Here is a 27,846-nt window from a genome sequence, read left to right as displayed (position 1 = left end):
CAAGAAATTTGGTAAAGTTAGATCGTAAAACAATGGGGCATAAATTTGAAGTTATTAATTTCGAGGAGTACCAGTTGCGCTATTCTCATGGTTTTGAGATCAAATATTATCACAAATACGTACACGCACATACACATCCTCACACTCACACTTATGCGCGCGAGCGCGAACTTTGTTTTACAAATACATGAGATAGCATTAGATAGTAGGATCTGTGAAGCTGGCACGACATTCTGTCGATATCAAAAAAATTACAACAGTTCCAGTAGCACTTTTCATAGTTCTACAGTTCTACCTAGAAATAAAAAAGAGTTCCGCAGTTTTAATATGAAAAAAATTAAAATTGAAAATATGGCGTGCTAACTGCGCGAATCTGGCACGTCAGATTTCCTCTAAAGTACGAGAAAAAAATTAATATTTGCACTTTTAGCAACAGTTCCCGATAGTTCTACTAAAAACCAACTAAGATATGCATTTTCAAAATAAAATAACAACATTTAACAATTTTTATACATCCTATATAGAAAATGGCACAAAACTTCTAGAAAAAGTGACGTGCTATACAGCAACGTTTTTACGCAAAAGAGTGGGATTAGAGAAATAATTCAACGGCTTGAGGTATTGGCTATTTACCGCATGCAAAAGCGTTAAGGTATAGGGCACATTACGTGCACGCATGATGAAAAAAATATTAACATGTGCGTATATTTGTTATCATATATATTTGACCTGAAATCGCGCTACCTGTATTCCTCAAAATTCATAATTATACATTGATTCCCCATTTTTGTACGATCTAACTTTGCCAAATCCCTTGGGGAAATGGTAGTGGGCCGTGCCCCCAACATAACCAAACCCACGCGCCCTTTGGAAAATTTTTGTGGTCACACAGTGTAATTAACGTTAGTAGATCAAGCAATACGATCATAAGAAATTTCATTGAAATGTTTTTTTTTATTACAAAAATTATGCCTGCCGGATATTTACTGTCTGCCTTTGCAAATATATTATACATACTGATACATTCTGGTTTATAATAGTTATAACTTCATTGAGCAATTAAGAATTATTTGATAAAGTCATTGTTTGACATATACCTTAAAGGAACCCTCGGTGTTGATACAATGTGCGTTAGAGTCGCAGCCACCATTATTAGTGGAGCATTCGTTAATGTCCCAACACTCAATTCCATTTCCAGTGAAGCCTTCATGGCAAGTGCACACATATGAACCCTGGGTATTCTGACACTCAGCAAATTCGCTGCAGGAATAAGCGTTCAATCGGCATTCATCATCGTCGGTGCATGCTGGTCCTTCCGCCGGCTTCACCGAATATCCTTCTTCACAGCGACAGTTGAAAGAGCCGATTGTATTGTAACATTCGCCGTATCCGCATATCCGTGGTTGTGTCACGCACTCGTTGACATCTATGATAAAAAATAACTCGTATAAATAAACAAAATAGATAATGTCATTTATATTTTTCTAAAACTTTTAGAGTGAATTTCACTCTGAAGAGTAAACTTTCACTCTTGAAGATTGAAGATTGAGCCACTCTTTTTCAAAATTGGCTCAATTTTTATTTGTTCAATCAAGACTCAAGTTCATCAATTTGTTTAGGAAATATTCTACTCCTAAAAATTTAGAGTATACAATGTCTTATAAAAGGTTTACCTATACAAGATATACCGTCTCTCCCAGGCAGCAAACCGTTCGTGCAATTGCATATGTAGCCGCCAGGTATGTTCTGGCATTTACCTCCGTTGCAAATGCGAGGGTTTTCTTTGCACTCGTCTACGTCCACACAGGTTCGACCATCCAGATTTAAAGCGTAGCCGGTACTATCTCGCAAATAATAAACTATCATTACTATATCCTTAGAATTTTAATTAGCTGAATTATGGCTCAATTAACTGAAATATACACATATATACTAGAGAAGCTAGATTTACTGTAAATAGTACTTTATAATCGATATTTAAATACAAAAATTGAGAGTAATTCTCACACACACAAATATTAATTAGACTTTTTTATGTAAATACAAATAGTGGTTGATAAACATATTTACACTTATTGTGAGTCAAAAGTGGGAGTGTCTGCTCTTATTCTACATACTCGTAGTTTTTTTTAAATTACAAAAACAATCATTGTAAAGCCATTACTACTTAAGGCTCGTGAACAGACGTACCTTCCACTCATTGAGTAAACTCGTCAATATTAATTTGTATTTACAAATAATTTTAAGAGATTTTGTAAAATTCGTGCATTGAAAAAATAGTAATTTTTCTCACCGACAAGAACAGGAAAAGCTACCCGGCGTATTCAGGCAAATGTCTTCACAGCCGCCGTTATCAATCGCGCATTCGTTGATGTCTTCGCAATGAGATCTAAGGCCCGTCTGTTGATAACCATCGTCACATATGCACTGATAGGTGCCCATCATGTTCTCGCAAACGCCATTCGAGCATATACCACTAGTTCTCGAGCACTCGTCAATGTCTTTGCAGGATTGCTTGTCAAGCCCCAACTCGTGTCCTGGAGGACACTGACAATTGAAACCTCCTTCGGTATTGATGCAGGTGCCACCACGACACAATCCTGGTGTCTCTTCGCATTCGTCTATGTCTGGAATGTTTAATTTAACATACATTACGAAATTGTTTTCCAATTTAAAGATTTTATATGTTAAACTTTTAAATTAAATTAATTTAATTTAAATCATAAAATGTTTAATCCAATTTTTTATACCATACCCATGCAAATCTTCATGATATCACTGCTGCGATAGCCAGGATTACAGTCACACTGAAAATTACCAGGAGTGTTTCTACAGGTACCATTACCACACACTCCACGCATGATCTCGCATTCGTCAATATCTGAAAAGTTCAAGTTGAGAGAGAGAGAGAGAGAAAGAGAGATTAACTAATTTATCTGTCCATACAGAATGTTTTGTCGAATTTTGACGATAGACTATTTTAAAATTGTTAATGTTTTTTAAGAATGTAATTTATTTAAGTTAAATATATATATATATATAAGAGCAGATTCAATACAAAACCTTAGTGTAAGAAATGGATTTTTATACATTTTTTTACATACATACTTTCTAGAGCTCAAGATTTAAAAAGAAGACTCGTCTAGGATTTAATCTTTCCAAATCCTGAACTTCAAGATTCCCTGAAGAAATAACTTACCGTTGCATTTGATACCATGCTCGTCGAGTGCGAAGCCCTGATTACATTTGCAACTATAGCTGCCGATTGTGTTCTTGCATCTGCCGTTCAAACACATGCCCGGGAACTCGACGCACTCATTGATATCCTGTCGTTCAGTGAAGCCGTCTCCCCGTGGGCATAATTCGGTATGAGTCTGTGTGCCTATCTTAGGGCACAGTTCGCATTTGTCGCTACCCCAAGCGCGGCCTACGGAACAGCAGCAGAGACTCTTGGAGAAGTGACCCTCTATGGGACTGGTGCATTGACCATGACGATGGTCCAAGAAGCATATTTCTTGTCTGGTGTCGACGCAAGTGCTGTCTGTATTTAAGATATTGAAAAAAACATAAAAAATATTTAAAAATGGACGGTCTACAAATAAAAAAAAATTAAGACAAAAATATCCAGTTTAGAATATAATAAAAAAACATGATTTGTAATATGTTTTATGTTATAATGATTTATGTTATAATATAATTCTTTATTAATTCTTTATGTACTTTTCTATATAGGATAACAATCTATGAATAGATTTTTCTAATGAAAAGTGATATATTTATGATAATTTGATATTATTGGCTTACGCGTCGTGTCTAAAGTGAGGCCAGGGGGACACTCGCAACGATATGAGCCATCTGTGTTAACGCAAGTGCCACCCCCTTTGCAAATTCCGCTATTGAGATCGCATTCGTTAATGTCCGCACAGCCCTTGCCGTCGACCTTTGCGTAGCCCTTTGAGCACTCGCAAAGTGAATGATCACAAATCTCGCAGGGGCTACCCCAAGCCACTCCGACTGAGCAGCAGCACTCCGAGCGTAGGGTTACCTTTGGCAAGTTATTCTCACAGCGACCATCTATCATCTTGGTCCAGCAGGAGCCCTTCCGATTGTCTGGAATTAAAGGACCAAAATTCAGTCTATATTTATATCTATTTTGTTTATACTTACAACAGAAATTGTTTCATTGTTATTTGGAATTTTTCCGTACCCATGCAAATGTGGCCGGTGTTGTCGAGAATGTATCCTGGAGAACACTCGCATTCGTAAGCTCCCGGAGTGTTGACGCAAACACCATTGAAACATACGTCTGGTCCTAACTCATCGCATTCGTCCACGTCCTCACACATTTGATTCTGCGTGTTGTATCTCATACCCGTCGGACAGAGGCACTGCGAGTAAAATGATGCTGTCGATAGTTCACGATATTTATATTCTAAATTAAGTCAGTTAGAAACATATATGTATATACTAGTAATATGTTATATAATATATCACCAAAAATCTACAATGAAGTGTAACTTAAGCAATTAATGAATAAATTTCTCACGTACACAGAATTAAACTGATCAAGTTATTTCAATTTCCTGTACTTTTTATTTTATAGAGTTGATTTGTTTATCTTTTAAAAAAGACATTTAAACTAAGTCTTCTTTTTTCTCTCTTTCTCTTTTACTTAATAATAAATAATTTGCTTACTTGGAAACTACCGGGTGTATTTCGACACTGTCCGCCACTGCATAAGGAATCCTCCAGTTCACATTCATTGATATCGCTGCATATCTTGCCTGTTGCATCAACTTCATATCCATTGTCACAGATACACCGATACGTTCCCATAAGATTCTCACATCCGCCATTGACGCAAATATTTGGGTTCTGAGCGCATTCGTTGATGTCTACAATGGTAATTATAATTAAAATTATTCATTAAATTGAAATTTTTGAAAATCTTGTAAATTTTATAATATTAATGTTTAAAAGATTTTTTTACGAGTACCTATATATATTTAGAATTATACAAGTTGTTACAAAGTGAGCGTTTTATAAATGTAAAAGCTGATGTTTTGGTAGATTTGAGAGTATCAGATTTCTAACAAGTGGAATATTTGATAATGTTTTACCATCGCCATTATAAGTCATTCCAGCACCGTGCGGACATAAGGCTTCAAACTCTGTGGTGTCTGGAAGCGGGCAAGGTTGGCAGGTACTACCCCAGCCCAGCGGCTGACCCAAGATCACTGTGCAGCAGCAACAACTAGACTTTGTCACGGCAGTGGACGTAGGATTGGAGCATTGGCCATCTCTGTACTGTGAATAGCACAGATCTCTTCTCGTATCTGACAAGCGCAGAGTCATACAATAGAAATGTAATTTTTTGTTAAACAATTAAATATTGTGTGAATTATCTAATTAAATTAATCATAGGAAAGAGAAAACTCTATACGTGAAGTCAATTTATTTAAAATTAATATCAATCTTGCCTTAGAAAACATTTAAGGCAAGACTTAATTGTAAAGTTATTTAAAGAGCAATCAAGCTAACAGATTTTTAAAAAAATAATAAATAGAATGGATTTTTTAATTTAATGAACGTTTGATTATTAAGAAAAAATTTCGAATTAAATGTAATTCATACGAACCTAAACAGGACCTTCCATCAGGACCCAGATTAAATCCTAGATGACACTCACACCGGAAACTACCAGGAGTGTTGATGCAACGTCCATTTTGACACGGTAAATTTACACATTCGTCAATATCTTGCAAAACAAATAACAACAAGGTTATAAATGAATTACTTCTTTCTTCCGCTTTTAATTCTATCTTTAAATGTTTGGAGGAAGTCAATCTTGCAATAATTAAATGCTCGATTAAATTTTTTTAATGTTAGATCATTGAAATGTTGAAAATCTAGATTATGCGGAATTATAAAAAATATATAAAAATCTAGTGTTTTATTTTCACGAATGTCTTAATTGTCAGTTATTCAATAAGGTCAATACCGATGCAGTGACTTAAATCAGGACCGATCCTGAAACCGGAGTCGCACACGCACTTGAAGGAGCCCTCCATGTTGACGCACTTGCCGTTCTCACACATCCCACTAGTGGAGCATTCGTCCATATCCACGCAAAACGTATTGTCTCTTGAAGGAGTAAAGCCTGATTGACATATGCAGTGATAGGATCCTGGCGTATTTTCGCAATGGCCGTTCAGACAAATTCTTGGATTCTCAATACATTCGTTGATGTCTGAAAAAAAAGTTCAGAATTGTTACTACTATTATTTCCATCTCAGAAATATCTTTTTTTTCTTCATTACAAACGTAATATATTTATTATTTCTTATGTTCCTCACCTATGCAGGTATTTTTTGTCGGCGATAGCGTATAACCATCGTTGCATTTACATTTAAAGGATCCGTTCATGTTGATGCAATGTCCGTTAGTACACATGCCTGTATCTTGGCATTCATCGTGATCTAGAAAGATATTTATTTATATTGATCAATACGCATTGAAAAAAAAAGTGTTTGATATTGGTGACTATAATTACAAAGTAAAATAATTTAATTACAAGCTTTATACAGTTATTTTAGTTATAATGTTAATAATAATAATTATATTTATATAGTTCTATTAAAAAATATGTAATTGGCATTAAAATTATAAATTATATACTTAAATTATAGTAATTACAACCATTATTTCAATGCATTATTATTAATTATGTACATTACCGTCAATTGTTTTTGAAAAAGTGCTAAAATTTTTATATCAACACAACTATTATTGCAATTATTATCATTACTATCATTACATGCTTTTATTAAATTATCATTAGGCGCGTTCAGTGGACTCATCAGTTGAATGAACGCTTGCTATTATTGGTGTATTCTTTTAGATCATCCAATCAAAATTTTAGATCGCTGAACGCGCCCATTAATACCGTTGTACTGCTTTGAAAAGTTGAAAAGGGATTCGAATAATGACTTTACCGGTGCAATATCTGCCCTCGCCAGAAACGACAAAACCGGACGGACAATCGCAGACGAAGCTACCGGGGTAGTTGCGACAAATTCCGCCCTGACAGTAATCCAACTGACACTCATCCACGTCCTCGCATCTACCGCCAGGCTTCCTTGTGAAACCCGGATAGCATTCGCACTCGTAGCCTTCTTTGGTATCGATGCATTTTCCGTCACCGCAAATGTCTGGCCGCAACGCACACTCGTTCACCTCGGTGATTGACTGCAGTTGCGAGCAAAGCCTGTTGTAATCGTCTACAATTGAGTAATAACGTGGATCCTGTAGAATTGCCAGTCGCCGTAGTCGTTCGCTTTTATATAATCCATTTTTCGTGTGTTATCGCGGTTTTGATTTTGCTTTGCATGTCGCTAACAAAGAAATCTTTTAGCGTACTTGCTTAGAATTATTTATGATTGGACGAAACAAACCGTCTTCGAAATTCGAATTGATAATATTGATTGTAGTTTAAAACAATTAAATTATGCAAATTTAAATTAATTAAATAATAATTATATAAATTTAAATTATGCAAGAGAGAGAATATCGTAAAAAATTATGAAAAATGTATGTAATATTAAAATAAAGCACTGCTTTATGGAGTCATCCTTTTTAAAAATGTATACGTACCACTGCCAGGATTAGGACAGATAAAGCATTCATCACCCCATCCTCGACCCATATTCTTGCCACAACAGCAATCCTTTTTACTCAGTCGCATAGCAAGTCGATTCCTGCACTGTCCGTTACGGTTTACCGCTGTGTAACACAATCCCTGTCTGCCATCTGAACGATAATTAACCACCAATTTAAAAAAATTAATAAGAAGGTGCGGGAGAATATTCAAAATAGAAAAATTTTTTTTTCAAATAAAGCTATTTAAGAAGGAAATATTAAAGATGAATAGTGCATGACATTTTAGTAAAATCTTTATTATAATATTTAACCTTTTAAGTAGGTAGGTTTAAATTATAGTTATAAGAACAAGATTTTAAAGAAAACTATATTTAATACAGTAGAACTATCTCACCTATCTATTTAAAAATTAATTGCATTATCTATTCTCATGATTAGTTACCGATGCAAAATTTGCGATCTTGACTCTGTATGAATCCCGGATTGCAGTGGCAGTAATAACCGCCGTTTGTATTTATGCATCGGCCATCCGCACAGATGCCTTCCTCTTGGCATTCATCCCTATCTTTGCACTCATTGGTCTCGGGATCTCTCGCTTGTCCTGCGGGGCACTCACAGGTAAACGAGCCAGGAGTATTTAAGCATTTACCACCCTCGCAAAGTCCGGGAATTGCTTCGCACTCGTTAATATCTGAAGATATTAGTTATATTATTTAATAATTAAATTAATTAATAATTAAATATAATTATGATTTATTCCAATAACTGTAAAACTTTTGAATTATACGTTTTATTGATTGAGTGATATTTAATATTAAAAGTCAAGGAGACATTAACGTACCGACGCATTGACCCTGATTGGTTTTCAAGTAACCCAATTCACAATCCAATCTGGCTGGACACCTCTCACAGGGGTGACCCCATCCCTTGCCTACCGTGGCGCAGCACAACTGTCGTGTGCAAACCACTCCTTGAAGGCTTGCCAAGCATTGACCATTTTTTACTTTGGTAAAACAGGGTCCGGTCCTAAACATAAAAGTACGTGAAAAAAAAAAAACTAGGCGATACATCGATATATTTGTTTATCTTACCTGTAATCGGTTTCGCAACGTCTTCCAGTGTAACCGTAGATGCAAGCGCAACGATCTGGACCGATGCATCTTCCCTGATTTAAGCAGGGCTCACGACAAATTGCTAGTTGAGAAGAGATCTTCGATTAATTATTTAGTTATTTTTTAAAATAATTCTTTATCTCTTTTCTATTTTTCGGTATCTAAGATGTGTACTCCGATTCAAGATAGAATTGTAATTTGTTCTCGTGAAACTCGTAAGACCCGTAAGAAATTACGATTTTATTTCAGTTTGCGTATTTAAAATTGCCCTTACGTTCATTGCAGAATTCTCCCTGGTACCCGCTGCGACACTGGCATCGGCCGTCGACACAGTTTCCGTTTATGCAATGAACCTTACATCTTCCTGCCTCGCTACGATCGCTACCATTTCCGGTCTCGGTGGTAATGACTGTTGATGACATATTGGTTGATCAGATTGTCAACAAATTTTATTTTTAACAAATCCGCTATTATCTCAAAACCGTTCAAAAATGACTAACAACTTTATGAAAGAATTGATATGAAAGACGTTTGAAAACTCTGGAGAATCATTTGATATACATATATGTCTTACCTTTGCTTTGACCATTACCACAAGCGGAAGCGACAACGCCGCCCTCACATAAACAGATATTCGGTCTTATACATCTTCCAAGAGGACCGCAGCGTCTTGCGCAAATCGCTAAAATAAAATAGATGATATTTAAAATTTAAGACGAATTGCTTGGACCGAATATAATGTTTTTCTACATATTTTTTTTTTACATTAAACAAAAAAGAGAGCCTAGGCTGCTTTATTGCTACAGTAAATTAAATTCTAGTAATGTAAATTTAGAATTAATTACAATTCTAATTATATATATAGATTATAGGCGTGATGTTGAATCATCAACATCCTTAAGACATTACGAACTAATTACTGTTAATAATTATATTGTCAGACACCCGGAAATTGTGACGGAATGCAGATCACGAACGAAGTGCGGCCACATTACCAGACAATGTGATCAACAGGAAGCGCATAACAGGTCATTAAACCAGTTTTATTCGAGGCGGCCGTTCGTGTCGCATAAATGTCCATTTGTCCGTTACGTAATTGCATCGATCGTTATCATTCTCGAACAGTATTGGTAATGATAGGTGGTATCTCGCCCGATATTAATAACCGCTTTCCATTCTGTGAATATCTCGCGGGAAGTCCGATTACGATAAAATCATAAGGATACAGATCATTATGTCCTGGATCGTCGCTTGCTTTATTGTTGCCAGTAATATGGTTTTATCATTATTTTGTGTTATTATGTATTTTAGACTCTGCTTCTTTTAATGTTAAAAATCATTTAATTATAATATAATATAATTAATTAATTTATCATAAAATTTTGGAAGGAATGAAATGATCATACTTTTACATTTCAAATTTAGCTAATAAAAAAATATTAATTTTTCTGTTGAATTTTTTAATCTCATTATTTGCCTTTTTTACTCTTTTTTACTGTTTCATTGTCTTGATTAGTGTAATTATATAATTATTTTATTATTATACTTATGAATTTTAGCGAAATAATGTTTTAGTATAAAATTGGATTAGTTTTTACTTACGAATGACACACAGGCCTGTTTCCACCTTTTTTGACCACCCTGGACAGCAATAGTTTTTGTATCTCGATCTGCACACGTTCGGCCTAGAAGCATTTTTGATATATTTTTTATTTCTGGGACATATACATATATATGCACATATGATTTTGTAAAAGAATTCTATGTATAAATATAAGATTCAAATGATTATTAAAAGAAATGTATTAATGTTTAAATTAATTGATTGATTCAAGATTGAGCTGCGCGATCTTTTTTAAAGAAATTAACAGTATATGACAATAATATGAAACAATTTATTAAAATGAGATAATAATGATTATAAAACGAAAAAGGATATGAATCAAACATAAAAATTAGAGTGCGTAGAAATAAAATATCAAATGTGAAATATCACATACAACAAATTTAATAAAACAATTAAAGAATATATTACGGTCCATATTCGCACCTTATACTTATTGATAAATTAGCGCAATTATTGACAAAAGTGTGAATACGCGGCCTTACATGTTTTGATTCAATTTTGAGCTATTTGCAAATACAGCCAGAAAACCTGAAAGGAACACTGAGTCGTTTGTGTAAAACTAATGATTAGTTACTTGTAAACTATTAAAATAAAGCTTGAACTTCTATTCGAACAAAAATTATTAAACATTTGTATAAAAATTATATGTTAAATTAATTCAATATATCAACTAAAATTAATTGATTAAATTAATTTATTTGCACAAATTTATTTAATTTAACATGTGATGTTTGTTGCCACTTCTCTAAAATTATACAAGCTGCAATTTTCTTTTCTTAAATTTTATTTTTATTTAAATTTAAATAAAAATGAACCGCAAACAATTTTCTTATTAATTTCCGAAATCATGGAAGCAAAAATGAGTCATAAGTTGCTCTTTATGATGCCAGCTTGAAGATGCCGCAGGCGGAAACGTGGCGTTTCCGCGGCACGCGTAAGAAGAGAAGAGCGAAAAAAAGAGAGGAATAGAGAAAAAAATGGAAGAATAGGAAGAGAGCGGAGTGCCACCTCAGAACAAGGCGGCCATTCACATCTGGCGCCTCGTAATTAACGTCAGCTGCTATGAACCGCGACCGGCTTTAAACGCCGCCACTTATGCCCCTTGGCGCCGCAATCGCAAACGCTAGTTAGTGTACGCTGGCTTTCTCACGTCACGCCATTTTTTATCGCATGGCGATAACGCGATCATTATCTTACATAAGGTTTTATACGGCTGTGGTTCACAGGACATTGAACTTCCCTTATAGAAATCTAATTTAATACTACTAATTTAATACTGAAAGATAATGATTAATTATTTATTTTGAATATTAAAAGTACTATTGTTTTTTCTTAACAACACTCTTTTGATAATCGCTATTTTTCAGTGTTATACGTAAAATTTTATAAGGGTTCGTTTCGACGATTCTTAGACAATAGTGAGAAATTTCCTCAGAATTCCACGATGCTTGGATGACCTTCCGAAAAAAAATATCCGAATTTTGACGTACTGAATCAATAGATAAGTTCGTACATCAGAGATAAAATCCAAGATTTTGCGATTAAAAGATTCCTCGAACAAGATCACATATACTGAGGCTCTACGCGGCCGGCCTTTGCATTCATCAGCGTGCCTTTCGAGAGGGGCAACTGGTCCCGCGCATTTCTCGTTTTGCTGGCGCGAGGGAGATTAATGCACTCGCGTGTCCGGCATCTCTCACGCTTTTCCTTTTCGTATATCTCCTCCCGTGACTTCTGACATACGCGTTACAAGCCTGGTGCGTATCACCTTTGCCGGTAGGGGCATTGCAGCGGGCGTTTGTGTAGCAATATTAATGCGTGTGCACAGCGCGTGATGAAGCAATCTTGCTCAAACAGTGGCCCACTAACTGCTCGGTGTATACCTGACGGATGTTTACACACGATTACGTCGGTGAACGATCTCGCACCCTCCTGACTTAAAAGAAAAACTGAGAGCCATTTGGGTAATTTAGTGTTATAAAGAACTCAACTCTTTCCAAACTCGTTTAAGATAAACGAAGTCTTTTTAAAAAAATCCAACAAGTGGGAGAAGTTAAATTTTCGAGAAACAAAAAATAATCGTTTATTATATATAAATATGGTTACCTTTCTCCGAATATATGTATATCTAGTGGATATGTAAGAGTATAAAGAATTATTTTAGAATTATATATTATTTAATAATATTTTTTAAGACATTTATTTCATTTAAAAAGAACTAAAGTTGTTTGGTTCGTGTAAAAATTTTATATCTACTACCTGTTATCTCAGCATTTTATATTATCTTTTCTAAAAATTAATAATGATAATGATGAAAGAAATATGTTATTTCATCAAGTATAAAGCAAGAATTTTTTAGCTTATAAAATTGTATGTTTGTTTTTAACAAAGACAATCGTTGCGAATGTTAAATATATCTTACATATCTTGTTTTCTATTTGATGCTCGCTAGAACAAAATTATTTAAGTAATATGACGCTACTGGTAGAATACGAGTTGGAGCCATAATGCAGATTAAAAAAAAAATAGACTGATTTGATTTTTGTGGGAAGTCCTTAAAATCTCTCTCAAAACCTCTCGCTGCATTTGATCTTATCTTCCTTTGTATTTTATTCTTATTATCGACGATAATCAGATCCCGTTAAAACACCGATTGTCATTACGGCAAAAGTTCGAAATCGGCGAGAGGACTAACTTTGGTACGCATCGTTAATTGGAAAATTACAGCGAAGCTCGGGTGTAATAATAATAATAATAATAATTGGCGGCAGAATTATGAGGAGCGCAGTCGATCATCATCTCGCAGCCGAAATAAGCTTTAATCCAATCTGTATGCAAATGAATGCTCCTTGGGAGATTGGTCCACTGTCGAACTTGTATCGCGGTGTCCGATCGCGCCGATCAACACGTGGCGACCGTGGCGTGCCGTTATAACCGTGTCGGCAGGGTGTAATTTTAACACCCGCCCGTAATGATAGCGTGTTCTAACAAGCACTGAAATCAATGCGCAATGTGTTCATCGGCCGATATCTTTATTTGAAGATCTTTTCGTGGAGATCACTTACGCTCATCTCTTTTAGCGGAAATACAAACCTCATTTTCTTTACGCTTTTTACATTTTTTATAATTTTAAATATTTTCAACTTCTCCATTTTTATTTATCATAATTTTGATTTAAATTTATTTGTTTTAATTCTTTTTTAAGCAGATGTTTTATATTATATTACAAACAGATACAAATAACGAGACAATACAGTCATTGGTAAAATTCATATACCCAATAATATTTTTTGTTTTTTAAATATTAATATATTGTATTTATTGAATTGATAATTAATTTAACACATACTCATGTTTTTATAATACTATTTCCTTTAAAAACTGTTTTCATAATGAATGTCATAAATGTAAATTTGATTAAATATTGATATATTTTTTCAGATGTAATAATACTTTTGGTATGATAAAATAAATAATTTCTATATTAATTACATTGTGTTGCAATTTGTTTATTTCTCAACACTTGATTGATGATTTTTATGTATTTTTAGTTACTGTAGAAAAAATGTAAAGATTAAAAAAGTTTTATCTCGTACATAAATTTTACGGAGTAAAATATATAAAAGAATTTCACTCTTTAGGTATTTAGAAATATGTAGAAACTTTGTACTCTTGACATTAAATATTATTAATAAAAATCTTATTATTTCAATATATCTCTCAATTAAGTATATACGTTTCTTTAGTGTAAAAAGTTCTACAAGAACTTATTATTTATTGAAGTAGAAAAAGTTTATCAGAATTTGTTGCACTTATCATAATTTCCAATAAATTAATGTCTTAATGAAACCGTATAAATGTCTAGCATCTAGTTAACATAGACCTAATTAGTGTGGGTGATTAACAGCTTACGAGAGCGTCCAATTGGAAACTACGATAGTTTCAGAACAAATGACGCGAATTGCGGGTCATTAAAATTAAAGCGATCAAAAGCAGTCGCTTTCCCATTGTGATTAGGGGCGAACAAACAATACCGTGAAGGATTGCAAAAAACATGGCCGGAGCAATTGTTTGCGGTCTCCTTAAACGAGTGTTGTGTCACAATTCAATCGGTCACAATACGTGGTATTGCAACATACCAGTATAGCTATGTTGTGCGCGAAAAGGCATCAAGCATCGATTATCTCTTGATCTTCAGAAACTCAGCCCATGAACTAACGGTTTTTTAGATTTAGAACCTTGAAAAGACGAATTAGCCAATTTTTTAATATGTTGTAGAATCTAACCTTTCTGAGCAAATAACAAATTTTTATTATATCGTAATACTTATTTCACATGCAAAATTGAAGCATTTTCCTTTGTTTTCTAACATGGATAATTTTTCTGAGTAATTACTGTGCATAGAATATAATTTAATTAGAACTATTTAAATTTATATTAATTATATTATATTTATCAGATGTATCTCTGATAGAACAAGATAAAAGGTGGTCATTTATATGGGAACACTCGATAAATTTTTAAATTACCGTGGTACTTTGGTACTCCGGAATACTTCCGGTTCGTGATGTAGAACTTTTTTGTTTACGGTATCGCAATCCCAGCAATGCGGTTTGCGTAATCATTTGTCTCTTCTTGTCGGAAATTATTGCTCTGCGATCGCGCGGACAGCAATAATTTTAAATTATGATCAAATCAAGATTAGTCGGCGTAATGAATGACAGAAAAACAATTTGATGCGTGACGTGCTTCTTATCATTACACAGTGTGTGTCGGGTAGGTTTAACAACCTTCGGTTGCTGACAGCTTCATTACTTCGACGTGGCTTCCTGTACACTCGTAACAAAATTTTCCCGAGAACTAGTGCTTTCAGGCGTTCAATACAAAATATTTCATTTTCAAATAAAGCTCACAATGTAACGAAGACGGTGCAAGCGGAGCAAAAAATGATTAATGTAAAATGTATAAAAATACTTTCAGAGTTATAAAAACTCAAATGAATATGCCGATTATCATCTATTGGACTGTAGTTTTTATTTATTTTATGCCGATCTTTTTTTTTCTCCATTAAAACGAACGTTAATATAGACATCGATAAAATACGAATGGCGTCTCGTTACGGAGTTGCATTAAAAGTTGCGATAGCGGCTCTAATGCTGACCGTCTTTACATCCCTATGAGTTGCTTCTTCACTTCCTGCTGCCGGGCGTCGCGTAATACGCGACTTAAATCAATCTAAAGTAGTTTGAACTAACCATGGATAATTTTAAGTGATGATCCCGTTATACTTAAAACTCTGTATCCTATTTTTCACGTTCTGTTAAAGAGCAACGTTAGAGTCTAACCCGTCCTTTAGTAGAACATGTAAATGATGTGCCCTGTGCTGAAATTTCCTTATCTATATTTTGATCTTGAATATTCGCGATTAAGATGCATATAACATACTCCACGTATAGAATTTAATAAATGGTATTAGCAAAAGTGTTCATTTAAGTTGATGCATTTATGTTTATGTGTATACTTTTACTAAATTAGGTGTGATAATGTATGTATTTTCTAACAAAATTTAACACAAATTTTCCAACTGTAAGTATAATCTTTCAATAAAATTAACTTATAAATGTTAAATTACTTTACACTTATTTTATTGATTTATCATAGAATTTACATTTTAAAACGTTACATTTATTTTTTGTTATTTATTTACAATTTTTATACTAAAATAACTGAATAAATTTTATGTTAAATAAATAAATGACAAGAAATATTAATTACTCAATTAATACAATCTAATAATGCAAATCGTGGAACTCCTTTAATTAAAACAATAAATTAAATAAGTAAGAATATGCGTACAAAACTATAGGAGTATAGATACGCTGGTAGTAAAATTGCAAAAATTCTGATATAATTACATGAACATGAAATGTTGTTATACCACCTCACAATAGCCAATATTTTACGTTATCCCAATCAAAGTCATAATCAAAATATTGAATATCAATTTAACAAAATCAAATAACGTAATTACATTATGTTAAATTAATTATTATTATGTGGATGTTAAAAAATCAACACCAAAATTTTAACAATAACAGGTTTTAATACAAATACGAATTATTTTTTACTGTATATACAATAGATGGAAGCTTTAGATTCACTATGATAATGTTACCTCCGATAGCATACTATTCCATTATTATAATGCCCAACGATATTTCTTTGTCGGATGTGCACTAGTGCGCGTCCATCCTAAGTGAGGATTTCTCTTTTTTGCGGATTACGCGGTCGATCATTCGCGCGGCTCCTTCGGTGTTATCAGTGACGATCGGAAAGACGACGAACGGCGCGTCGGGATTCCGCGCGAGAGGGCATCATTCGTCATTCAGCGAAATGATGAATCGCTAGCACAACACGTTCATAGACGCACCGGATGACGGTGAATGGGTCATCTCTCGCACGCGTCGATAAAAACCTGTATATGCCGCGATATAATGTACTTCATATTCCGGGGTGTTTCAAGCCGCTTTATCGTGCCCGCCGTCCGCATTCCATCTCCGCCTTCTTAATTAATTAACGTGGATACGCGGTGTTTATCAACCGGATAATGCAGCTGCTGCAACTTGCGCGGAAGAGAAGGAAACTTGCCAGTAAAAGTTTACTCGATTCTTGTCTTGCAATTTATACATCGTGACATTAGGATTTTTTAATCCAATTTTGCTTCTCATATCGTGTTGATCGTTTTACAAGACAAATTTTTTTAAGAAAGTTCAAGACATAGATAATATTAACTTGAAAAAACTTTGATGAATGTAAATCTGTAGATATACAATTAGAAAGTTTGTGTGTGTGTGTGTGTGTGTATTAACATATTTTACATGTTTTATTAATAAGTTACTTAAATTTTTACGTTAATTTAACATAAAATAAATATGTTAGAAAATAATACAAATGTTATTTAAAAAGCATATTTCTTTAGTAAAATTAGCATTTATAACAATATATACAGCAATATAATTAATATATTTTAATAAATTTAATATTTATAATTATAATTTTAAATTATAATGTGAAATTAAAATATTCGAATCATTTATCGTAGAATTTACATTAAAATGTATTTCTTTTATAATATATCATTTGCTCACCCATTTATAAGTATTATTTTTTGAACTATAAAGATATTGAAATAACTAAATTACATCACATTTAATTAACACTGGGATATGTTATAAATTCAATGCAGAAATTTTAACAAGAACAGTTTTTAAGACGAATACAAAAAATGTTTATTATGTATTCTAAATCATTTAATTTGATGTTTTCAAATTATGCGAGTTACAATTAGTTTACGTAGGCATAGGCTCATAATTAATTCTTTTATTTGTAAATCTTATAAGTATAGTCTTAAAATATATTAGTTGAATCAAAATATATTAGTTGAATCAAAATTCAAAACCAATCAGAGATCTGTATTAGAGCATCTTAAGACATTACTTAAGACCGTTTTAAAATAAGAATAGACTGCGAATATTACAATGGAGTAGAACCCCCATAGTGTTCTACTCTATGTGATTTATGTTTATTGTTACAGGTATCTTGATTTATTCAATTAAATTAAAGCGCAAATTAAAAGTTATTTGAGCTACAAGATATTTAAGCTAAATTATAAGTTGTAAAGATGACAAAAATTTAAATTAAAAAGCTCTAAATCGATATGAAAGACACATCTTTAATTACTAAACAATTTAAATCGCGACTAAACGTTCCGACAAAGGGGGCATACGCGACCGGAAGGGTTAAACGAGCTGCTCACTAATGTAGACGTATTAACGGGTGTTCTGTCAGAGACAATTAAAAGCATTGTTTAGGTAGCGTTACTTAATCGGTGACATTTAAGAGCGTTATTAATACAATACCATAACGTCAATTAGCTACAATTCCGATGGGACCTACATCCGACATATCGCTATCCCATTCGCGTCAACGTCCACTTGAATTTAATCGTGGGGTTCAGAATACCTCATGTAAAACATGAGAAAATGTGATTTTTAACTTCGTTATACTCGGTGAAAAGGTGCGAGAACCAAAATGGAACAATATATATGCTTGTCATGCCTCGACGAACACGCGAAGGAATGTAAAACGCGTAATCAGCGAACTATAGATAACGGATGCCCTACAATCGTTGAACTTTGTCATTTATCATTTGTATTCCTCTAAATGTAAAGATAATGTAACGATCGAGCTTATTCATATCCCGTCTTCACTAGAAAGATTATAATTTCTGAGGTCTATATCACGCCAGTAAAACGATCAGTACAAGTTGAATACATTGCTTTTACATACAGAAAAAGCTATAATTGAATAACAAATGAAAGTGATTCAAGTAAATTAAATAATTCTACAGCTGCATGCAACTCGTCACTTGATTGTCACTCGACCTCAAGCGAATTAATTTCTGTTCGAGTTCTGATACTTTTGCCAGCACGCAAAGCATTAATACAATGAGATAATAGTGTACCTACGGTATTATTTTGTAATTGCATGGTAAATTAATTATAATTTTTGGTGCAAACTATATAGGTATATATTCTTTATATACATATAAAACTATAAATATAATTATTGATACTATTAATTATTTATCATTGTATACTTATTAATAATTATTATAACATTATAGGTAAGTAACAACTATATAAAATTGGTGCTTTTAATCATAATTATGCAATAGTCACAAATACCAAAAAGATATAATAAACTTTTTTGTGAGAGTATCCATGTAATTACGACATATTATAAATTATAACAATGAAATTAGTAATGGAAATTAGTGTCGAAACCACGAGATTATTTCATAAAGAGATCTGTAGATATTCCCACGCGGTTAGAATTGTAACGTTTCGCGCAATTATGCAAACATGCAATCTCCTCTTTTAATACGTTATCGTCAATATCAGCGCGGACGTATGTATGTACTCAATTAGCGCACTTTGACAAGTCTCACAAAAACTTCTTAAATATTATTCTGTAAAGCTTCCGGATGTGGAAGCTATCAGAAATTTCCGGGTGAAGCCGGATGGATAAATCGTGCTTGGCACGCACACGGAAAAAAATAATTTTCGTCATCGCGCGCATGCCATTGTCAATTGGTCCCAATAAATGTGTACGCGTGCGATTAATCCCTTCTATTATTATTACAGCACGCTACATTCAAGGGATGTCTTAAAACGATTTTAGGATACATGCAAGTTCTTTAAATGTCTTCAGAACGTCTTTTGATATTATATGCTGTATGGGATTCCATCTGTTTTTCGCACTGCCGCGAAAACATCATCGCTGGAGAAATCGTGAAAATAGCGCAAATGCAAGATTTTATCTTGTGCGACTTGACTCTTGTTACAAAAAATAGGCACGACTTGGGCAGAATTCAGCGCGCCGCGTATAACATAACACTCCGATAACCCAATTAGGTGTTATCGCGTCATTTAACTCACGAGGACGATGGTCGCGCGAGGAAATCATCGGAATCATTCTCGAGAGATCCGCGCCGTTAGCGAAATAAGTACCAGCTTGTTACGAGATTCCTCTCGCGCTCTCATATGAGACGATTTAATCTTTTTAAGTGACCAGTCGTAGTTCGTCAAGGACACCAAAGTAATTTTGAAATATACATATATTGTCCATTTATACTTGCACACAATATAAAAAAATTAATAAAAATTACACAATTATGCATTTTTACAAAAATTAGTACTTTTACCTCTATTTGAGTAAATATTTATGTATGAAAAATTACAATAACAATAGTATATTTTATCATTTTTATTTAAATTTATATAAATTTTTATAATCTTATATGTAAGTACATTACAACGGTGATATCATAAATAATCTGTTTATATTTTTACGTTTGTACGTATTGATAACACAGCGTAAAGAAATATAGTTCATTGACAATTCATTATATTTCTATAGACTTAACTTCAATTGTTTTACTTTGCAAATATACACCTTTAATAGTAGAAAATTATCCATAATAATCATTGCAATTATGCATGACATTTTTTTACAGTGTATATTTTTTGATTTATGACACTTTGATTATAAAATTTTTATTGATACATATGCGAATTTATTGATATATTTGGCAATTTTTACTCTGTAGGTAGAATAAAAAATGGTTCGAAATTTGTCTGCTAAGGTTTCAGAATTTTGCGATGACTATTGCGAATACTCACCCGAGAGGTGGTACCGATTGCAAAGTGTTATCCAGATCTTGGATCGGACTCGGGGTGTAACGTTGTCCTGTTGCTACCCCGTCCTGGACGAACTCAGATGCGAGGACGATCCAGACCGTCAGCAATAACAGTGTAAACATCTTGCGTAAGGAACTCGCAGCTTCCTTTGATCCGATTCTTTCTTCGATGCTATTCTGGATTATCCTTTTAACTCGCGGTCTCCTCAATATTCGCGCATCTAATATGCATGATCCTCGATTGATCTTGAAGGATTTTCCCAAGTTATCGCGATCATTACACTGCCTATAAAAACAATTTATAGATCTTTTATAGAATCTCGTCCTGTAAATGTCTATTTGACTTTTTATTTTTTATTATTTTTTATAACTCTGAACTATCCGAGAATTACCTAATGTTTTACACATATATCAACTGATTAGAAAGAAAATTTCCATGTGAATCTTATGTATCCTCCTTTTCCTATTTTACCGCGTGAATTCTCGCCGAGAAACATAACATGCGATAATTCGCTCGTGACTGTGATGTCTTTCCGGAAGTGCCAAATTAGTACGATGAGATAAAAGCAACTATCTTCTGATATAAATATCCACCATTGCGTTTTGGCGAGCGAGAATTCATGATTAAATTCGCATTCTGTTGTGGCGAACAATTTATCTGTTTACTAAAATGCATTTACATATTTTAACGCCATAGAGTATGGAAAATAATTTATAAATTTAACGAGAATTATTTTAGGAACGCTCTGACTTCGTCCTCTTAGCCCGATATTTAAGAAGGATTAATATTAATATTTCTTTAACTGGATACAAATAATAATTTACATTAGGAAAAAAAAATTAGTGTTTTCAGCAAAACTGTTTAGTATAAGCATTCCTTAATAGCAATCAAATATTTTGTTCATATAACAAAAAATTTAATTGCCTTTACAAAATAATTTCTCTGCTTTGTAAATAATAAAAATACATTCTAACCAAAAAGTTTTTGTTCAATATTAATATTTTAACAAAGTTTAGCAAAATTTTCGTTTATAGAATAAAACATTTTTTTTAATATAGAGACATAGAAATAGATTTATCGCCTTTTTTAAAATAAAGATCTGAAAAATAAAAAATTTAAATAAATGTACTAAAATTTTTTTGTCTTTTATTTAACAAAATTTTCTTTGAATGATTTATCTATCTTTTTCAATCAAAAGAGAAAAAGGAGGTTTCTATTGAAGCAGCGAGTCTTGCAAATTCGCGCTTTGTCCGTGCAGTTTCTATTCGTTATCATAACGCAAGGCGCGACTAACGCCTGAAGCCTATCTTTAAAGTTGCATAAATGTAAGCGGCTCTCGCGAAAAATGAACAGGCCTTGCACGTCCTATTACGAGCGGAATGAATTGAGATAGGACCTCGACTGGAGCGTTCCAGCTTTGAGCGTTTCACCACCGTAACGAATGAGCTCGTAAAGTCTGTACCACGGCGTTATCGAGCTACTATTGAAAGCTCCTCTTTGCGAGGAAGCGGAAATTTCCGAGAAAAATTCGTTTAGTTATATAATAGCAATAAAAATGTTTTTATCAAAGAAACAAAACCGATTTTTTTAAATCAAAATCTCTTTTATCTCACTTATTCTTTTCTAGAAGAACTGTAGATTTCTTCGTTTCAGCAAAAAAAAATGAAAGATTTTTTTTAAAAACAGAAAAGCTTATTTAAGAAAAAAGAATATTTAAAAAGGAGAAGAATTTTATTCTTTTGGAAAATAAAATTTCCATCGCGACGAGTTAAAAGGTCATCTTTTGGACATACCTGTTTTAAACGAACAGCAGTCTAGAATAATTCCATAACTAGCACGAGTCGCTCGCAAATATTCGCGCTAATAGATCTGCGACACGCGTGGGTTGGTCGACGATCGCGCATATCGCGATTGACTGTGTTCGACGTGACGTTGTGATCTCCAACGACGCGCGCGATCACGCGTGAAGAAACCGAGAGCCGCGATCAAAGATCATTCTTAAAAAATCGCTCGCTTAGGTCAGCACTCTGCGAATCAAGTTCCAGTTCAGATTTGCGACTAGATCTAATCCCTGAATCATGCCACGAATAATTTATGATACTATTAGTGACGTGGTGCTCGTTTTTTTTTCAGTTTAACGTAATGGACTGAAGAGATCTTCGGAGAAAATTATTAAAGATTCAAATAAAAAATTTTTTCTTAATAAAAATTTTTCTGCAATTGCATATACATATTTAACCTAGATAGCACAGAAAGTTAAAAAAAAGTTTAGTCATACATCGTCAATTCTGAATTCATTCTTACAATAGATGCAAAAAGAATTGTTTTTTCATATAGAAATGAATTTAGAATTGATGACATACAATTGAATTATTTTTGAATTCTTTTTAACTCTCTGTATGCTACCTAGTTAAACGTTTTGAGATTTAAAATATTAAATTCAAATATCAAATAAATATTAATTAACGAAGAAAATTTATAACGGCAAATTTATAATTCTTGAAGCATAATTTCATTCTACGCCTCCTAATTTATTAATATTTTATTTCTTCGCGATGTTATATCTTATTATCAAGCATTAATATATATCATTTAAATATCTAGGAGACAAGCAATGTACAGTTTTTAAGTTAAAATCCGCGTCACTAATTAGGAAAATTAAAGTAAAAGGACTTGATATATATATATACATATTATGTATAATACTTCGGAACACCTACGCGACTTCCGATTTTCGGCGGATCAGCGATCGATCTTTCGGCCCGCTCGAGATCGATCGGTCCTAAGGAAGACGGACCTCGGAAAGATGCGCCGCGACGGAACTCGACGCGAGACTGGAGCTGTAGTTTGTAGACTCGAGGAGAGGGCTCATCTGGGAGAGGTCTCTCTCTCTCTCTTTCTTTATTTCTCTTCAACATCTTCAACCATCCTTATCTCTTGCTCTCTGTCTTCGTATCGGTCTCTGTTCTCTTCCTCTGGTCCATACATCGTGTCGATCTCGTTCTCCCCCTCTTCCCGGGTTAAGATGATGACGACGAGAGCAAGACGGGCCCACCCCTTCTACTTAGCTGTTAACACCACGTATGTGTGAAGGCACGGACACGCGCGCGTGCACACGTGCATACGTTCCGAAAGGATGCGCTTGGATGCTTGATCGATCAGTCAAGAATGCGATTTGCGCGAAATTGGCGGAAGTCAGGGGTGTAAGCTTCTTTTGCTCGTGTCAATTTATTAATTGGTACCGATCCGTCTTGAGGACACCGTGCTACAAACAGCTAATTATATGTTTTGTTCAAAATCAAGAAAATAAATTCTCCTTTTTCTAGTTTTTTTGTTCCAAAAAATTTTATTATTTATAACTGATATTATGTATTTTCGTCTTATACTTGTGTTATTTAATTTTAATCTCTTCGAAAAAAAGAAGTGTAAAATAAAAGTATTTCCTTTAGCTTATAAATTAAATGATCAAATTACATTTTGATTAGCAGAGTCAATGGATTAATTTAGTAAATAAAGAAATATGTAAAAAGAGCCATTGATTTATATCTTATTGTTTTGGATAGCAGATATATGTTTTCAAGTTACTTTATTCTTTGGGGTAGTTATATTTTATATTCCATTGTTTCTTATATAATTTATCACACTAATGTGTATACGTGGTTATATCAGGATAAATTATGTAATGAAGGAGTGGTCTTGATTCATGCGGCTAAGATATTCCGTTTATTACACTCGTTTTCGTAATTTTCTAGTTAATATTAGATAAGCTTTCACAATTTTCGTAATTTTCTCGTTGGACATTCTTCCACAATTGCGTATGTCTCATTCGGACGTTATTGAATGAAGTTGCAGCTTTGATTGAGAAATCCGAGTGACATTGGCCTATGAGTTTCTAAACCGAAATCAGAAATAGGTCAACAGCTTCGAAATCCGTTCAAGTAAGATACACAATTAGTGTATTATTTATAATAAATGTTATTATACTTGCAAATATGTTTGTATACAGATATTCTACCATATTAATTATAATTATAATATAAAAGTTCTTATTTGCAATCATTATTAAATTTTGAATTACAGTATGTAAAGTTCTTAATTCAAATTTTTATATAGTTACTGAAATTATATATAAATTTAAGTAAAATTTAAATTATTATAATTTTATAATTATACTATATTTATTGTTTATAATTTTTTTATAATTTTACTTAAATTACAGTTTAAGTTAAATTGTAATTATTTTAATAAAATTATAATTACTTTAATTACTCATTTTTAAGTTCTGCTTATGTTATAAACATTATAATTACAAAACCAGAATTTACAATATATTTTATAAATTATAAATTAAAGTAATGTATTAAGAAACATGTTATAATGTAATATAAAACAGAAATTTTTTGAAAATGAAGTGATGTGAATTATATTGTTAATGAATTGTAATTTAAAAGTGTATTATAATCGTATGTTTAAGTTTAAAAAAAGTTAGTTATATTAAATTGTTCTTATTTTATATTTTAATTTATATATCATAATATTTAACTCAAATTTTTTTTTTATTTTAATGATAAGTCTACCTCAATGTAAAACTGTAATTTTTAATGGGATCAAGAACTATGAACTTTGTATATTTCGTTGCGCATCAATTCTTTTCATTGGGATTACGTAATCACCATTGTTGGTGACAGTGTTTAGCGTGGCTGTTCAGGATCCTCAGGGTCGGGTATCTAATGATATGCGGGTGGGAACGATATGCGACTACGCGACAGCGTGTACGTGAACCTCATGTATATACATACATGCATAAAGGGGAAAAAAGAAGCCGGGCGAGTAAACTGAGATGCGCGGCTAATGGGACCGCGTAAAGCGTATTTGAGCGCGACTCGGTATGCCGAGTCGATTCACGCGAGTCGAGAGGCCGCGAGATGCTTGATAAAACGCGAGAGAACCGCGTGGTAAAATCCGCCTCCTCATCCACGCATTCTGCATCAATGAGGATTGTCTGTAAGGCCTATTCCTTGCGGCGCGATGTACTATATGCATATCGCATTCGTGTACAGGATACGTCAGCTAAATCAGGACAAATTTCATTTGAATTTCTTGCTATATTTTATTTCAACGTTAAGTTGGTATTCGTGTCCGAGTAAGAAAACAATGTTCTGTACGAATAATCTCAAAATGACTGAGCAGTCAAGATCGAGCATAGAATATAACCGAAGGGCGACGATTATTGAAAGTCTTCGCGTTGAACGTATACCGGTTGTAATAATTGAATTCAAATATTCGAGATTGACATTTACAAAGTTTTCGCTAAATATACGGCTTCAGAAAAGTCCGAAGAAGGTTCAGCAAATCCGTCGAGGAAAAGCCATTCAAGAGAGAAGTCGACGACAGGGATCTCGGAAGTTGTTCAAAGGGAAAGCCCAAGGGATGATCGCAGAAAACCCAGAGCGCAGTCTCTCAGGAAATTGATAACAATTTTGGGTATGAGTGAGACCACCATGTGCCGAATAACCGAAGAGGACATACGCTACAAGTCATACGTCGTAAAGGTACGACAGATGCTGTCTGTTTATAAAGAGAATTGCTCGCTGATATGTTTTGGAGCAAAAAATTTTGACCTCCGAATAATCCAGATTTAAATCCGTTGGACTATTACGTGTGGAGCGTGATTGAAAGGGTCACTAACAAATCGAGATATCCTAATGTGGCATCTCTCCAGACCGCTATTGAAGCAGCATTCTTCAATATGAACCGGCGTTGCAGATAGCATGCTATCGCTTCAGGTCCAGGATCGAGGCAGTAATTGCGGCAGACGGTGGTTACGATGTTTATCTATAACGGTTCCATAAATGACACGAAAAAGGATTTTTATGTAATTTTGTACGTTTGACCAATAAACTTTTGTTAAATACATTGTTTATTTTGTCCGGATTTAACTGACGCACCCTGTATATAGATTGAATCGCTTGATCAATAATGATTGATATATCGAATATTGAATAAATTATACACGTATCAGCATACGTGACGTTTGGACTTGCACAATTTTATCTTTTTATTAAAAAAAAGATTATATTTATTTAATATGTATATGTACAGGGTGTCCCATATAACTGTGATCACAATTTTTCTGGCACCATGTGTCAATAATCTGACAAAAATTATTTTGAATATTTGAATCATACATACATTAAATGTGTTAAAAAAATGAACTTGAAGGAGTAATTACTATCTAATAATTTCTAGATGAAAATTAGAATTTCTTTCATGAAATTTTAAATGTGAAAATGAAAAGGCTTTATTGACCATATTGATTAATACGCTTCTTTTTGTGAGATAAGGTGGATATAAAGATTATTTTAATAATCCAATAAAGTTATTTTTGATCTGTATCTGTCTTAATTTTTAAATACTTCAATAAAATAGTTATGTTCATATAAATGTGTGTATAATAATATATATTTTGTTACACACATTGTTATACAACATATATAATATTATAAAAATGTTGATATTCTTTTTATTAGAATGAAAATAACAACGATCAATGAATGTAATTCGCTGCGTGTTGTTACGCAGCGGAGTAAAAGAAGCTTTATATACTTTTCTTATGCAAATTTCTAGTAGTAAACGAAGCATGTCAAGTAACATACTATTATTCGTTTTTCTTAAGTTACTCAGGAATTGAATTTTTTCATATGTAAAATGAGGATTCTTTTTGACGATTTTTGATGTCAGGACAAATATTTCACGACAGAAAATTACTTCATAATGATTGCAAACGTAATTTTGACAGTTTTGATAAATATTTAAATGGATCTTTAATTAATATTGTGAATTAAATTAGAGTCAATCCAATCAAATTAAAACGATAAATTTTTCTAAATCTTTTTATGATGATAATCTTTAAATATTTATTAAGAAAGAATTGTACTTTATACTATTTACATATGCGTGTCATTTCATTCATGTTATTTCCTCATTTCTTATACTTGTTACCAGCATATTTATTATTATATTAAATTTTTAGTTATAATCTTAAACTTCTCTCTGATCTTTGAAATAATTCCAAGATATGTAAAATAGCATCAGAATCAATTGGTTTTCAAGTTGTACGTTGTACGGTTAAATACTCAGATACAGTATTCAACGCAAGTACCTACGCACTTGTTGCATGATGCAG

At 33.1% G+C, this 27,846-nt stretch overlaps 1 protein-coding gene across 1 annotated transcript in view; it reads right to left on the bottom strand.

Moving 5' to 3' along the window:
* Positions 1-22,556, bottom strand: part of LOC108777512 (fibrillin-2) — a 33,330-nt gene extending 10,774 nt beyond the window's left edge. The window contains exons 1-22 of the mRNA XM_018544423.1: positions 22,454-22,556; positions 20,643-20,945; positions 10,374-10,456; positions 9,346-9,453; positions 9,046-9,180; positions 8,751-8,853; positions 8,501-8,685; positions 8,102-8,350; positions 7,654-7,809; positions 6,996-7,280; positions 6,357-6,479; positions 6,002-6,250; positions 5,639-5,758; positions 5,121-5,336; positions 4,696-4,895; positions 4,208-4,388; positions 3,805-4,110; positions 3,200-3,541; positions 2,756-2,881; positions 2,294-2,627; positions 1,674-1,840; positions 1,098-1,426 (exon numbers count right to left, since the gene is read on the bottom strand). Of these exons, the coding sequence (XP_018399925.1) occupies positions 1,098-1,426; positions 1,674-1,840; positions 2,294-2,627; positions 2,756-2,881; positions 3,200-3,541; positions 3,805-4,110; positions 4,208-4,388; positions 4,696-4,895; positions 5,121-5,336; positions 5,639-5,758; positions 6,002-6,250; positions 6,357-6,479; positions 6,996-7,280; positions 7,654-7,809; positions 8,102-8,350; positions 8,501-8,685; positions 8,751-8,853; positions 9,046-9,180; positions 9,346-9,453; positions 10,374-10,456; positions 20,643-20,782 (4,137 nt within the window). The 5' untranslated portion in view covers positions 20,783-20,945; positions 22,454-22,556. The remainder of the gene's footprint in view (positions 1-1,097; positions 1,427-1,673; positions 1,841-2,293; positions 2,628-2,755; positions 2,882-3,199; positions 3,542-3,804; positions 4,111-4,207; positions 4,389-4,695; positions 4,896-5,120; positions 5,337-5,638; positions 5,759-6,001; positions 6,251-6,356; positions 6,480-6,995; positions 7,281-7,653; positions 7,810-8,101; positions 8,351-8,500; positions 8,686-8,750; positions 8,854-9,045; positions 9,181-9,345; positions 9,454-10,373; positions 10,457-20,642; positions 20,946-22,453) is intronic.
* Positions 22,557-27,846: the final 5,290 nt, after the last annotated feature.

The sequence above is a fragment of the Cyphomyrmex costatus genome, unplaced genomic scaffold (assembly GCF_001594065.2).
Source record: "Cyphomyrmex costatus isolate MS0001 unplaced genomic scaffold, Ccosl1.0 scaffold441, whole genome shotgun sequence".
Lineage (NCBI taxonomy): Eukaryota > Metazoa > Arthropoda > Insecta > Hymenoptera > Formicidae > Cyphomyrmex > Cyphomyrmex costatus.
This window is presented reverse-complemented; position numbering and strand designations above follow the sequence as displayed.